This window comes from Passer montanus, unplaced genomic scaffold (assembly GCF_014805655.1).
Source record: "Passer montanus isolate IOZ18808 unplaced genomic scaffold, ASM1480565v1 scaffold18, whole genome shotgun sequence".
NCBI lineage: Eukaryota > Metazoa > Chordata > Aves > Passeriformes > Passeridae > Passer > Passer montanus.
Window position 1 is genome coordinate 10,630,602 of NW_024365381.1, and position 15,739 is coordinate 10,646,340.

Consider the following 15,739-nt stretch of genomic DNA (forward strand, 5'->3'; position numbering starts at 1 on the left):
GACCTTTTTGTCTTTCAGTCTTTAGTGGTCTCCTCATTACAGCTCTGTGCTTCTTGATGTAAATTGCCTGCTCATCTTGGATATTTTTTATCCCTTGTGAAGCTCTGTTTTGTCCAATCTGCTGTAGGGGGAAAAAATAAAACTTTTTTTTGTATTTTCCAGTTCATATGTCCCACATCAGAACAGCAGCTGGCCAAGTGCACAGTTGAGTTGGCATCTTTGCTGGGTGAGTTATGATAAGCTATTTAAGACTGAAATCTGTTATTACAGTTCTCTTAGATCCTTGAGGTCAGAGATATAAGTGTCTAGAGCTCATGGATGTTTCATTCTCTTTGCTGTCACTGAGTCTGAAGATTTTTTTCTGTCAATTTGGGTGGTTGCTGTTATTCCCTGTTACATTCTGCAAAACAGAATTGTACAGTGAGTAACCATCCCTCTGATCTGTTTCACATCTGTTGTTTTTTATTTATTGACATCTTCAGTTAAATATGGGATATGTTTTCCAGTATTTCTGCCTCTGAAAAATTGTGGTTGAGTTTGGGCTTTTTTCCCTAAAAGTAAGGGCCTTTTCCATTACATTATGTTTTTGTGGCTCTTTAAGGGAAAGAGTGGACGTAAATTGTTTTCTGTGAACATTTCCAGTCTGTTTTTTTCTCTTGCTCTGATGTGTAGATACAGTTTTTCTCTGAGCAGGGGCTTCTGATCTCAGTGCAGCTGGGTTCTTCATTGGCAGCCTTCTAATTTTGTGTGCTTAGAACCAGCTTTAGAAGTTTTATACGTAATTTCCAGGAGGCAGTTCACATCTGAATATTGTGAAATTTTTTCTGGGGGCAGCAGTGTCAACCTGTCCTGTTCCATTAGGCTGTACCAAGGAAGAACTGGTATCTTCCTTCTGTTTATGTTCATCTGCAGTTAAGCACTGTTCAGTTTTACTTTCACTTGTGTGAAGTCATGTAACTCTGCCTATAGTTTAAACTATGGACAGCTGTTCACTCTGTCTATAGACTTCAGTGTTGAACTGTGCTACTCTTCTCTCCTTTGCAGTAACACCTAGGTTCTGTTTGACTAAATATTAGGCTGACTTTCAGGAGTTGGGGCTATTTTCCAACCAATTGGTCTTCTTTGCTGAGGAATAGAAATTTCCTCCTACGTCATACTGTCTGTATAGTTTCAAAGCTCATAATTTTGAAATATTGAGCTAATATTTCCAAACTCCAGTCCTCTTAGATTCACTAGTTTGTACTCCCTAAGTGTGATGCTGAACCAAGATGATGACTATAAAAGGAAATAATGCAGCTATAGGCATTCAGTTTTCTCAGTTTTCCTCCTCCTGTTAGTTTCAGATCGTGTTCCTCTGAGTCTTGGGATCAAATCCCCAGAGAAGAGCCCTGAGAGGCTGCGTGTAAAGAACAATCCCACCTACAGCCTCCTAAAGCTGCTGTTCTCCATCTGGAAGGAGGACTTTGGGACATCTGTGCCTGTGCAGCTGATCTTCAGCAAGAAGAACATGGGTTATCTTGCAGAAGCCAAGCAGCGAGAGGTAAAGCTCATTCTGATGTGGGAGCAGGCTGGCACTCGTGTAGGAGCTCTGCCAGCCCGCAGTGCTCACTGGTGGCTCGTGTGACTGAGGCCAGCGGGTTTGGTCACTGCTGGCTGGCCTTGTTTCTGCAGGGCAGTGAAGGAGAGGGACATGCACAGCTTGTCAGGCGTTGGTACCTGCCTGGGGGGCTCTCAGGAAGGCACAGTTTTGGTTTGGAACCAATGGCAAAATGACCCATTTGAGCAAGGGCTGGACACGTGACTGTCATCAGTAGCATTCTTGTGCCTTTTATCAGCTTGTATTTCTGCATGCCTGTTGGTGTTACAAGCACCCCAACAAAAGCTGAAAATCACCCTATTTATTGCAGGCTAAACCCAGCTTATTTCAGGAATCAAATAATTTTTCACGCTGTTCTTGATCAGGCAGGAATTAAATTCTTGGTATATTTATAAACTGAGAATTTATAATACCATATACATACTTTATGGTAGAAGATAATGTATGAACTAAAGGAATTGTGCTCACTCATTTTGGACATTGCTCTTGTCCTCGTTGTCACACACAGATAGATAACATGCTTGCTTCTTTTTTCATGTTCTGATCCAAAAAGAAAAGCATGAATTATATATGGATAAAGAAACAAGCACACAATCAATTTTTTTGAGTTGTTATTATTTTCTTCTCTTGTGCAGTGGGATTTATTCCTTCTCCTGCTTCATGGTCTTATAGAACATGAACTAATGAAAGCTAGTGAAATCGAGAGTTGCCTGCATATCCTTGAAGAGCTCCCTTGGCCCTCAGTAAGTAATTAGATATGCATGAACAATAAGTGAAATAAAAAGTAAAGCTATGTAAACAGGAAATCCTTGTGTTTTAATTTAATATAGATAAGGCCCATAACCTTCCCATCTGTTGTTCCTGCTTGATGCAAAGGAAGGACTGGTTTCCAACAAGCTTGTTTCTGCTGCTGGTGTTTGGCTGAAAGCTGTACTTGTGTGAATCCAACATTGCCTATGCAGTGGAAACATTTCCCAGAAAACTGTAAACCACTTTGGAGACCAGCTGGCTCAGTTACCAGTTTTCAGTTCTAGCCTGAGTGTGCTTGCTGCCTTCCAGCTGAGAATGATGTGTTGGGAAGCATCTTAACTGACCAGTCTTGCACTTCAATCCCTGTGCCTCCTACCACCAGAGTGTGAGAGCATTCAGAATGTTCTAGAGAGGGGTCTCACTATTCTGGCCACAATCAAAATGTAGGAATCTACTCAAATACCTTGCTAAAAATGGAGAGTATTCCAAGGCTGGTGAGCACTTGCATGTTGGAGTTGTTTAAACCATTTAAATTATGGCAGCAATCTTGTCTGAGAAGGGTGTGGGGATCAGAGGGGAGACTGAGCATGTCTGCAGGCATTCATCATTGCAATCAATTTTGTAGTTCCTCTAGGTTTTTGCACTGGAAAACCATCAACATGTTTAACCTTGTAAAGTTCTTTATGGAAAAATTAAGTCAGCCTCTTTTGTTTCTATTACTAAGGGTTCTCTGGTTTGTGTCTGTTACAGGATTTCATAAAAGACCTGAAAAGGCTGTCCCGAGTATTTGTATCAGAACAGCAGATTGAGGAGCCCAGAACTAACCCCTGTGAGCTGACCAGACAATCTCTAGCTACTGTGACCACACAAAGTTAGCAGAGGTGGATTCTGTGGACAAAAATTACTAATGAAGATGCAAGTGGAATTTTCAGTGTTTCTGAAAGGATTGGGAGCTCTTTGCTGGGAGCACACTGAAGCTAAGAGGTCACTGTGCAAAACCTGCACTGGGCTTTCTGTCACGGACATTTTGCCGTGGTGACTCTGCTGAAGGATTTACATCAGCAAATGTATCTCCAAGATAAAAGTCTCTAAAGCACCTTGATTGTATCTCAGAGCAGCTGTTGTTTGGACTCAGAGACACTTTTTGTATTTGTGCAGCAACAGGCTGTGACCAAACCCAGGAATCAACTCAAGTTACTGTGAGTGATCAGAGATTGTTTCTTGGTGGCTGTCTCTTAACTCAGTGTGACTTCTCATGTTGTTTAACAAATCCTCTACAGTCAGGGGAGGGAAGAGGTGAGCCTACACGACACAGAGATGTGCCTATATTTATTTTTCATTGTAAGCTCAGTGTTGAAGGTTTGATTTTAATTTTTTAAGACTGATTTTAAAAGTTAAACCATATTAAATAAATCCACTAGACCATTGATGGCATTATTGCTAAAGGATGCTTAAGTGTTTTTCCATCTCTTGTTGGAAACAGAATTTGCAATTCCCAGGGTTTTTCATAGAAATAAGGAATAAAATATCTGTTTATATTTTTTACTGAAGACAGTATTTTTAAGACACTTTTATAGTTGTGAACATAAATGTCATCTGGCTGCTATTCACTGTTTTTTAAATAATTTTTCTTGCCTTGAGTTTGGGTTTTATCAGTCAGGAAGTGCTGCAGCAAGAGAACAACAGCCTGGAAGAGCAGACAAAGTAGTGAAGAAGCACTGGAGAGTGGGTTTTGAAAGGGGCCCATTTCTTGGAGGACAGTGGGCATTTTCTGCCCTTACAGACAGATGGTCACAGCAAGAGTGTGACCTCCTGTTTACTCCCTTCTTTCCAAGTATGTCCTTGAGCTGAGGATCAGGGACTGCTGATGAGTAGCAGAATATGTTTAGGTGTTCATCAGCTATCTCATGGGATTCCCTCTCTCTGCCCCAAAGCAGTGAGGACATTATTTCCTTTTGTCTAGCAGTGTCCTATTTCTGTAGGTTTTTCCAGAAAGCAAGTTCTGTGTTATTTAAGAACAGCCTCTGGACAAGGTGAAGCCCAGGGCTGTTTAGCTTGCTAATTAACTAGCCTCTTCCCTGTACAAGGTGAGAAAAGGTAACATCTTGGAGCTAGTGATTCAAGCAAAACTACAGACAGAACTCATTAGGTAGAACTGTGGCTTCTGTTAAAATATGTGATACAGAAAGAGAAATCATAGAGGTGCATTGGTGTCTGAACTATATTGTAATTTTTCTTGTCTTGTTAACTAAGCACTGTATTGAAAGACTTGGCAGGTTCCACCTGCATTCCTCTTTTTAGGGGCTTTCTGATGTGAATGAAAGTCCCCAAAAGTAGGCGTGCTGCAATACAAATACAAAAGGAACAATTCAATACAAATTGAAGAGCAAGTACACCATATCATGCCATACCTGCTCCCTGAGGCTGAGTATTATGTGATGTTTTGCTGCAGATCTCATTTGAAGTTGTTGTCATAATAAACGTTATTAAATGTCTTGTCTTGTGTTCAAGGTGTCAGTAGAGAACCTCATGGTATCAGGCTGAAGAACAAAACAGGTACCTTGGCACAAAGGGTAGGGCAGACAAAGGGCAGCACAGATCTCCTGTCTGGCCTGTCAAGCTTCTGCTGAAATAGAAATCTACTTGGTTATGTAAGGGAGGGCAGGGTGCTGAAAGGGGAAGAAGCTGGAATCCATAAGAGATAAAAAAGGTGCTCCTGGTTCTGGCATGGATTTATTTGGGTGTTGTAAAACTGTTTGCATAGCTATCATGGCCACAGCCATTTTCATGAGATCAGCATACTGGAATTGTCCTTCTCTAATACAACATATTCGGAAGTTTTTATTTAAAAGGTGCCCAAGCCTCAGGAGCGCTTTCCAGCAGCCTGAGAACACAGTTGTGCCCTAAGGGACTGGAGACACTTCTGCAGTGGGAGCCAGCAGGTAAGAAACACCCCTGTTTCTGTGTTCTCATGACTTAATGCAGTGACGCTGGTTCTTGGGCATCCCACAGCCCCAGGCAGTTTGCTCTGTGGAACCAGACACCCCACTGTGTATCCAAGGCTCAGGGGCAGTTGTGGACCCCTGGCCGTGGGACCACACGACCCTGCAGCCCCCTGGGCTGGTGGCTTTCTCTCAGCACCAGGCCCTCTGGCATTGTCCCTCTGTCCTGGGCACTGCTGCTGGTGCCAGAGGTGCTGCAGGCAGGAGAGCAGGAGCTCTCTGAAAGCCAGCTCTGAGGGTGTGGCCTTTCCTCTGCAGGTCTTTCCTATTGTAAACTCACAGGTCTCAAAAGAGAATTAGGAAAAATGGTGTTATATTAGCTCCCTTCTGAATGTACTGGTCTGGGGAGTTGTGTAACAGGACTTGGGAAGAAGCTTCACCCAACTTTTTTTTTTTTTTTTAAAAACCAAAAAAAACCCACTTTGTTAGAAGAAGCTTCACCCAACTTTGTTTTTTTTTTTTTTTTTAATAACCAAACAAAACCCACTTTGCTTGCAGAAAGCACTGTCACAGAACCCCAATTTAAGCAGTGACTGGCTTCTTGATTCTTGTGCCAAAAGTTCATATCCCATGCTCGTTCCTCAGCAGGTAAGTAGGAGGCCTACATCTGATATCACAAACTTGCCTTTGTGTTGGTTTTTTATCCAGCGTAGTTCCATAGAAGGGTATCTTAGCTGGAGCAAAATAAGGTGGGGCACATTTTCTTGTGTAGAAAATACCATTTATTGTGGATATGAAAATAGCAACCTTGATTTAGGAGCAGAGATGCAACCCTGGGTGGTACAATATAATTCGTTTGATCATCTGCTGCTCAGCAGTAACTTACAGGAAGTTGCTTTTTCCTGTTGTAGAGAAACAAATTTGATATCTGCTGGGCCTTTGTTTCTTCCTTCCAAACAAACCAATGCCATTCATTAGCAAGTACCAAAAAATGTTGTATTTGCAAAAGAAAACATTCATATAAATAGGCTTTTTAGTATCAATTGAAGACTGTATTAAAAAAAAGTTACATTAATTCAATACTGATAAAAATAAAACTTAGCTTTGATAGCATATAAAAACGCTTCAAACCAAGCATATATAAATAACTTAATTTGTAAACGTAGAAAAAAAATTTAAGTATATATAAAAATAAACATCTGATGCACTGTACAATAAGACACTATCCTTCATAGGCACTGGCATCATTGATCAAGAGGAGGCCCCCGAGATGTTTTTCCTACAAAACCTGCTTTACCACTAGTGCCATGTCCAAAATAAAAGGGAAAAAAAGCAAAGCACTGAGCAAATCTGTAGTGGGTTGTATGAAGGCCTCCCGTATCTCCTCTGGAAAGCAACAGAAGCAGCACTAGGGACAGAGCCAATATCCCATGCTGCTGGTTCTGCTCATTTTTCCTGGGGCTTTACTGTACAGCCTTGTCTGCTCTTCCTTTTGGGTTTCCACTGAAGGGAGGATGTTGTCACATTACAAATCTGGAAATCTGTCATTTTTCTCAGCTGCAGAAAACTGTGACAGGTTACCCATTCTTCCTTGAGGGGCTGTGTAGGATGTGTGATGCTCAAAGTGAACCATGCTGTAACTCAGGCTTTTAGCAAAAGCCTGGACCTCACCAAAAAAAGGAACACTAATGTATGGGTGTTAAGATTGTAGACATGACTATCCAAAGATCAAACAAAGCAAATTTGTAAGTGAAAGGTTTTGTTACCCTCCCTGAGCTAGTTAGAGGAGGAAGCCTTGGGTGGGTATGTATCAAAACTGCTATATTCTTAAGTGTCAATTTAAAATAGCTATTGTCTTTGCATTCAAAACTCACTATATTAGTAACAGGAAGTAACACAGAAGCTGAGAGCCAAAATTACAGCTGTGCAAAGACAGAGTAAAAATAGATCTTGGCTCTTGAACTCAAAGGTGGGAAGTGCAGCTACCTTCACCGTGTGCTGGGAAACCACACCTTGTATTGAAAGTAACTGTGTTAAAGTAGCAGTACGGTGGATGCTTGAATACATTTCTCACTTGACAAATTCAAATTGCAAGAGCTTCTTGAACAATGTGGACTTTTTTGAGCTAATGAAAGCATAACATAGCAGCTTTTATTGCTTAGATGTATCTAAAGTGATTCTGTACTGTTGTGCTGAAGAATGAAATTAAGTTATTTGGATATTTGAGGTGGTTGTGGTTCTGCTTAAATTTAGGAACATGTGAACCAGCCTAGGGATTGTGTTGAACAAACATGTAAAGCCTGACAGGAGCACTGTTGGACTAAGTGCCACAGAAGTCCCATGAGGTAATTGAATGGGAAGAGTCTGTATTTGCTGCAGTGGGACAGGTGGCCACATTATGAACAAAGAAATGTGGTAAGACTATGGCCAGGCTATATTTTCAGCTCCTAATGCATTTGGGTGCAATTGTAGAAGGGCTGATGGGAAAAGCCATTATGGAAAAATGTTGGAGCTACTCTTACTTGCAGGACTTAAATTCTAGGAACAAGCTGATTACTAACCTATCCATGACAGTGTCACTGTGTAGAACAGTTTGGTTTCTTTATTTCAAAGCACCTGATTCTGCAGTACAGTAAAACTGTGTCCTGAGGTATGGTGGTGTCCACTGCTGCTGCCTAGTGTAAATCTGAAACACCTTACACTGGCTGCAGGCAGTCAGCAAATACATGAAAAATTCTATCCAGGGTGTAGGATGACTAGTGAATATTGTGCTGCTTTGACTTCCCTCTTCAAGGGGAAGGGAACCAGCAGCCAGCTAAGATAAATGATTTATCTACACAGTCAGGAATTCTGCATTTGGTACTTATCTCATCATTAGAAAGTGGCTTTGCAGCTCTGCTCAAGAGCTTGTGAAAGGTCTCAAGCCATACAGAGACTGCTTCCAGCCTAAACTTACTTAAAGAAAGAAGTTGATCTCTGAAGTTGCTTGGAAACAGGAGTTAAGTAATATCTTCTATGATTCTGGCTCTTGTAAAGCAAGGTCTCTTCCTCTGCTCTTTATAGGGCAGTACACCTTTCTTCTCTTCCATGGAGCTTTTCCACTGCTATTTCCAGGAGAGGTTCCCTGCTAAACGTGCTGCATTTCTTATAAGTGGTGCTGGCCAGAGCAAATGATCCTGTTCTCTAACTGCACTTCCACATAGTCCAGCAGCAGCAGCCAGGCTCCTGAAGTGAGGCTTGGTGGTGGCTGCCTCAGGAGGCAGCATTTTCCATGACACTTCCTGACACCTGTGTGTCCCTGTGGGCTGTCAGGGGCTCTTCAGTGTCCGCCGGAGCTGCAGCACTAAGCAGTGAGCAGGTGAGCCAGCTGAGCAATCACCAGGGGCTGCTGCTTCGCCATGGAGCTCAGGAGCCTGGCAGGGATGGCCGGGGCTCCAAGGTCCACCTGCAGGGATTACAGAGGAAAGGCTGCAGGCTGGAGTCTGTACCTGCTTTAAACAGAACCCTTCTCCAGTCTGGAACAGCTCTGATGTAACAAGTATGTGTTGGGCACAAAAGTAGTTAACAGCCAAATGCCATCATTACTGTGTGGTTTGTATCTTTTTCTTCCCAATGCTCCACAGACTTTCAAAACTTTGCTATTTGATGTTGCTTCTAGCAGGTATGACCCACATGGCTTTTGAGTTTGAGCTTGGATTAAAGTTTACTAGTTTGAGACACACAGTGTTACTGAAAATGTATATGCATAAAGGCAATGTAACACGCATATTAAATTTTAAAATGCATATATACATTTCACCTATGCATTGTAAAATGCATGTGATAATTAATGATATTTTAAAAAATGTATCTTTAAGCTTTAAATAAATGAGTTTAAAGGACTAATGGCATTTATCACTACATAAGCATTTAAATGAATATTACACATTAAAACGTGCTCTTCTGGACATTTTAAAATACTTCATACCCCTGTCTCAAAGTGAACCTACTTGTCAAATGAGTCTAAAAAGTGAATTATAAAATTAACATTTTCTTATTCTTAACTTGAATCCTAATCTTGACTTCTCTTTTGTATCTATTAAGTGTGAAGAATTAATGACTTTGGTAAGAAAAATGCACCAAGTATTTTCAGGGATCTTGAAAATCGTATAACCCCAGGTGGACTTCCTGTGTCCACAGCTATGTGAAAATGCAAACAAGACTCCCCATATTGGCTCTCCACATGAGCACAACGTATACTAAAATTGCTGATAAACCTGTACAGAAGAACCCAATATCCAAGGAAGCAGCCTTGAACGCTGTAAAAGCTTGGGAATATGTTCTTGAACACAATCCTAGTAAGAGTCTCTGCATTGAGAAGTGTGAAAGAGGTGACTTTGTGGTCACTTTGTAAGGTTCATGGAGTATAGTGTAAGGATTGTGGTTTTTGTTGCTTACCAGCTCGTAAGTGTTCTGCTGTGTAAGAGCTTTTTGCATTCACAATTGGACATACAGAAAAATCCTTACCTGTGCCATGTAAATAACTCTGGTGATCTCTCTTCCATTCACTATGTCAGGTTCCAGTATCCAAGCACTTGGCAAAATCTCCCCTCTCACTGCTTCTTTACAAGGCTGAGGCATGGATGCATCATAGACAGACTGAATAGCCAGGACAGACAAGTTCTCCTGCACATGACAAAGTGTAAAGATGACAATTTGAAAAATTTTATGCATATAGCAATGTTTTCATTGTTTACCATGAGGAATATTTCTCACATTGCTTACTTTACATGAAAAATTACTACTCTCATATCTATTAAATGTGTTTTTGTCAAAATCGTGTGTGTTTGCAACTAGAATATACTGTGTGACACTTGTGTTAGTGTCTGATGAGCCTTGGTAAACAATTGTCATTCACAAGAGGGTTTTACACATAATTCACTTGTTTCACTTGTGTGACACTGGCATGACTTTCCTTTCTGCTACACTGACACTTCTGCAGATAAGAAGATTGAACTTCTTTCTCTCCTTTGTCCTTGAACCAGGATATCAGAACAACTCCTCTGTGCTGCAGACAGAATGCTCACTTTACCTCTTTGGCTTCTGCAGTAATGCAGCAGAAATCCCGGGGCTGCTTTAGGTAACATAGGGAGGTATCAGTCACTAAATATACTGGGGAAAAAAAAATAAGGAAGGGGAATTAGACTTTGACAACTTCAACTTGTCACAATTTTCCCCAACCATTACATGGAGATACATATTTTATTTTGACTTACTGCCTGGGAGTAGAGCTCTAGTTCATATGCTATAATACATATTTAAAACGCTTTTTCAAGCCACTTCAGGTTTGTCTTTACTTTCAAACCACTGTCTCTAGCTGCACTTCACAGCAAGATGTGTTTAATATCAGCCTTGGAAAAAGCCCTGTAAAGCTGAAGCTCCCATATTAAATGATGAAATTGTTTCTTTACGCCTGAAGAAATGGAACAAGATGCCTTTAACTTTCTTCCTCTCTGCTTACATCCAGATGGTGCTTGTCATCTGCTAGGTGTGAGGATACTCACCCAGGTGAATGTGGCTGGTTACCTTCTTGTGTATTCGAGCTGTATTGATGGCGCTGTCGTAGAGATGCCTCTTGCCAGGATCTCTCACCACTCCCCACACATAGGGAAGAGGCCTTTCTATCACTCCTGCTCCCAGAAATCCGTGCCTTGTTGCTGAAGGGAAGACTTTGTAGTACACCTGCACCTCTTTTTCTGTACACTGATATCTGTCAAAGGCAAACAAAAGGTATTTGCCCACCAGAAGGCCAGGTACAGAGAAAGGCCTCCCCTTACACAGACCTGCCATAAACTTACTTCCACCCAGCTGCTGCTTGGCACATGTAGAGGTTCCTCAGGTTGTGAGAGCATGCTGCCATTACCTTAGAAAACAATGACAAATGACACCAGCTTCACTCAAACGTTCCAGCTAGCACCCCACACTCTCTTCTGCACCCCATGGCTGCAGCCTGGATCACTTTTACCCATCCTTCACAACTGTTCAGTGGTCGTGTCTGTACCTCACAAATAGGTAACTGTTTCTGATGTAGAACAAGACTTGTCCCACCCATTTTTGCTACAACTTCCAGAAGGAATAAGTAAAAACTCTGTTTTTACTTACCTCAGTGGTAGCATTAGCCAGGATATGTTTGGATAAATCTTGGTATCCTTTTGTTGAAGAGGAGTTGACAGAAATAGTTAAACCATGGGTGAACCTACAGCTGGTGCCACTTGAAGGAAAAGGTGGCTGAATTCTGCTGGCTTCTGCAGGAAATAAGCCAGAGAGGGAATAAAAAAAAATTAAAATGTAACCCTACCACTATTCTTAAATTGTAGGGACTTAAACTCTCCACTGGAGCCCCCAGTCCATCTGATCCTAATGAAGGAGTGATAACATCCCTTGCCTGGACATTGTGTGTGTGTTGGTAATTACACTGCAGTTATATTTTGCAGTACTGGAGTTTTAACAGCTATTGCCACATGTAGGAAAATAAAATAAGGAAAAATTGATAGCTTAACTCTTGAGGCTAAAAATTAGAATTTGCTTTTACAATTCTATACTCATTGCAGATTTGGGCCACACACTCCTTGCTTCCTTACTTCATTCAAAATATTATCCTCATATTATCTCAAAAAGCTGTACTTTGATGTTTCCACATCAAAAGATCAACTTCAGAGGAAGCAAATCACCATTTAATATTTAAAGAAATTCTAAGCAAGCACTGGCTACTGGTTGATGGTATTTTTCTGAAGTCATGTAAAGGTAGGGACATCCTTGCAATATCCAGATTCAAAGTAGATTTTGATTTGCATAAATGACAAATCGCTTTGGGATACAGCTCAAAAAAAGAAAATGTGTGTTTTACTTACCAAATGCTGAATCCTTATGCAGTTGCTCTAATGTGTAAAGCTGACTATTTCTAACAGCTGAGCGACCTCGTGTATCACTTGTAACCAAATTATTTCCAGAAGAAACCTGATTTAAGAAAGTGCAGAAGTGGGAGCATTCATTTGAAGTGGGAAAAATAATTTGTGTTAAATAGGCAGTGGAATATTAGTAGCAAATCTGCCTTACAAGGCTGGAAGCATCTCTTTATCATGAGGTAACCCCTTTGCCTTTCCCCTAGTTATGAAATGATACTTCGGAAATTTAGCAAAGTAAGTGTGAGGAACTAGCATGGGTGCATACTGCAAAAGTGACTTCAGGAAAGTACATTTTCACACATGGAAACTCAAGTCAATGTAGGTATTATTAGGAGGAGTCACTCAGAATATCAGATGCTATCAGATTTATCACAAGAAAAGGCCTGCTGTTTCTAAAACATTTGACAGATCTCTGATAGTTACATAGGCAGTAGTAACTATCTGATTTTTTTATCTATGACTTACAAAAAAAAAAACAAACCAAAAAGCAAACAACAAAAAAAAAAACCACCACCAAAAAAACACCCAAAACTTGCAAAATAAATGTCACTGTCCTTTGCAATTACATTACAAAAGGCTCCTTCACCCCATGTCACCCATCTATGTACTGGTAATGCAAACTTGTCCTGCCTCATAGCTGTGACAGAATTCAAATCATCTCAAAAACCATCTCTGTGCCTACACTATGCCTCTGTGCTTGAAGCACCAGGGGACATCAGTCTCACACAGCAGTGGTTTCTCACCTGCCCTTCCTGGCTGCTGAGGTTACTTGCTGTGTATGTGGCAGTATTACTGCTGTTGTAACCAGATGTTGGGCCAGAGGAGAGGCTGAGGCTGGAGTCTGTACATAAAGTGCTCGTACTTGCAAGAGTCTTCAGTCTTGCTTCTTCCTGTAATACAAATCACAGTATTTTGCAAACAAACAAACAAACAAACCCCAAAAAACAACAACCAAAAAAAAAACAACAAAAAAAACCCCAACCCACACACAAAAAACCCCACAAAAAAACCAAAAAACCCCCCAAAAAAACCCCAGCACTGAAAGTTGAAAAATGAATCTAAATAAATCCAATTTCTTCCAAGAAGTGTTGACACAAACTTGCCATACAGAAAGCATTAAATAAGCAAGTTTGTTTGAATGCCTAGGATCATATAAACCATAGAGTGAATGACCCTGTAAAATTTGACACTCTGTGGAAATGCAGGTTTTGCTGTTATCTTCACTTATAAGAGTTCAAACTATCAAACTAATGCTAGGATGCTTTTAAGAGGAAGAAGTTTTATAAAAAGATGTCTTTTCAGTCCCATTTATTGCTCTTTGTCTACTTCTCAAGCCCCTGACTTAACTTGCTAGTCAAATATAGCTGTTAAAGACTGAAGATTTTACTTTACCAATGCAACTACTCAATGGTAGAAGACCAAGTAAAAATTACATACAAAGAAAATCCTGAGAACTTCAAGACTATGTGTACTTTCAATATAATGCTCACCTTCTGTAACTGAGAAAATATTTGTTCCCGTATCCGCCTTTTCTCTTGCTCTGCTCTCTCCCTAAGTTTGTCCCTAGCTCTTGCAATTTCAGTTTTGGTTTCCTCTCGTGCCTTCTGATAGTCTTGGAGCAGCAGTTCAATGTCTGAAGGGTGCTGAATGCTTCTTCTTTTTGGTTCTTGAACTCTGTAAGGATGGACAAGTTAGGAGAAAAACAGATAATTACTTGAAATACCATGAAAAAATAGTATTTCAATTTAGAACAGGAAAACCTGCCAGAAAAGCAATTAAACCCCACCACATCAGCCTCCAAAAAGCTTTTCTTTGCTCACTAATGGCTAAGTAGACATAAGCCTTGGAAAATTACTCAGATTGCAAGTCCAATTACTACTGAGATTACTTCAGTGGTTTCTAAATCAGGTCTCCATATGATATAAGGTTATAGCTTTGGCATATCACATACAAGATTATTGTGTTGGGAAAATAACTGTCTCCTGACCACAAAGGAAGTAAAACATTTAGGGAATATGGTGGGGAACAAGAAACTGAAATTCTAAATAGTGAAGTGGTGCAGAGATTCTCTGATATTTAAAATGAAACTGAACTCTGTGGATTTTAAGTTAGTGAAGGAGTGTTCTGGTTCCTGCCAGGACAGAGCTAATTTTGCTGGAAGGAGGCACGGCCAGGGCACAGAGGTTATTCTATACCACCTGACATCATTGCTGTGGTGGGGGAAAGGCACTCTTCTGGGCAGAAGGGGTTCCTTCCAGCTGAGATGTGGCAGAGGGAGCCATCCCATATTGTCTATTGTCAGGGGGTTTTCAGTTTGAATAATTTCTTTTCTCACATCTTTTGGTATTAATGCTGTTGCTGTTACTGCTCTGTTTCCTATCTCATTGCTGTTTCCAGCAAATTGTTCTTATCTCAACCCATGATCTTTACCTTTCCTACCTCCAGTTGGAAGGGAAGGGGAAGCAGCACTGATTTTAGCAGGAGTGCTAAATTGGAGAATACCATTCCTAAATCACAGGAAGGTTGGTTTCTAACCAGTCCAGAGAGAATACTTGACTGTCCCTGTCCATTATACACATATAATAAATTATACACTTGTTATGGACTGAAATAAAACTAGACCCAAGATTTTAATGAATATTTTCTAAAATCAGGCATGCGTTTTTCCTGAAAGCATTTTCTATCCCAAAGGTGAATACCCCCACACTGAGAAGAATTCTGCCCCTGAAGTCTCAGATGTCAGAAAGAACCATTAATGTGCCCCCATTGTGAGCAGGGCTCATGAGCATCAGGACAGGAGAGGTTTCCAATGCCCTACCTGGTGTTTTCCACCACATCTCTTCTCAGCTGTTGCAGATATTCTCGGCGTCTGCTGGGGAGATCTAGATCCCTCTGACTTGCATCCAGAGTCTGGGACAGACTCAAATGCTTTTGGGGGCTCAGGCTTCTGCTTCTTTGGTATCTTTGTAGCCTTTTTACTCTTTCCTTCCTCAGAGTTTCAATAGTTCTCATGTGCCTGTTAGGGAATCATGATTAGAGTGATAAAATGCACCCTGAAATGTTTTTTTTAAGCACTTAAATATTAGGTAGATTTTTAATGTAAAATTTTTATAGGAATCTAATACCATCTAATACCTCTTTGTCTACATGCTGAGAGATGATGTAGAAATTCTAAAATGCCACTGTTTTTCTGATAGCAGGAAATGTAAGAGAGGGTTGTGATTACTGCTGGTAACAGCTGAGAGGCAAATTGTAGATGGAGACCAATGTAGCTGCTTCAAAATTTTTGTTGCAACATTTTCCCACACTCAGTTCTACAATCACAAGAATCAAGTATCTTGTTATTTTTAAAAAATATTTTGCATATTTATGGGGTGTTAGAAATTATTTTTGTTTAGTCATACAGCAGCATTTATTCACAGAAACATGAATGGGATATTTCCATAAATAGGATGTATCAATTATTTTTACATTGCAATAAATCAATTAAATATATTCCCACATCA

General features: G+C 40.5%; 2 protein-coding genes across 2 annotated transcripts in view; one reads left to right on the top strand and one right to left on the bottom strand.

Moving 5' to 3' along the window:
• Positions 1 to 8,476, top strand: part of CDAN1 (codanin 1) — a 34,143-nt gene extending 25,667 nt beyond the window's left edge. Inside the window, exons 25-30 of the mRNA XM_039704925.1 lie at positions 163 to 226; positions 1,338 to 1,540; positions 2,233 to 2,340; positions 3,098 to 5,289; positions 5,848 to 5,937; positions 8,353 to 8,476. Coding sequence (XP_039560859.1) covers positions 163 to 226; positions 1,338 to 1,540; positions 2,233 to 2,340; positions 3,098 to 3,223 — 501 coding nt within the window. The 3' untranslated portion in view covers positions 3,224 to 5,289; positions 5,848 to 5,937; positions 8,353 to 8,476. The remainder of the gene's footprint in view (positions 1 to 162; positions 227 to 1,337; positions 1,541 to 2,232; positions 2,341 to 3,097; positions 5,290 to 5,847; positions 5,938 to 8,352) is intronic.
• STARD9 (StAR related lipid transfer domain containing 9) overlaps positions 6,054 to 15,739 on the bottom strand; it is a 93,935-nt gene continuing 84,249 nt past the window's right edge. Inside the window, exons 25-34 of the mRNA XM_039704760.1 lie at positions 15,052 to 15,249; positions 13,724 to 13,907; positions 12,977 to 13,123; positions 12,180 to 12,285; positions 11,431 to 11,573; positions 11,127 to 11,191; positions 10,833 to 11,038; positions 10,361 to 10,440; positions 9,796 to 9,954; positions 6,054 to 8,734 (exon numbers count right to left, since the gene is read on the bottom strand). Of these exons, the coding sequence (XP_039560694.1) occupies positions 8,633 to 8,734; positions 9,796 to 9,954; positions 10,361 to 10,440; positions 10,833 to 11,038; positions 11,127 to 11,191; positions 11,431 to 11,573; positions 12,180 to 12,285; positions 12,977 to 13,123; positions 13,724 to 13,907; positions 15,052 to 15,249 (1,390 nt within the window). The 3' untranslated portion in view covers positions 6,054 to 8,632. The remainder of the gene's footprint in view (positions 8,735 to 9,795; positions 9,955 to 10,360; positions 10,441 to 10,832; positions 11,039 to 11,126; positions 11,192 to 11,430; positions 11,574 to 12,179; positions 12,286 to 12,976; positions 13,124 to 13,723; positions 13,908 to 15,051; positions 15,250 to 15,739) is intronic.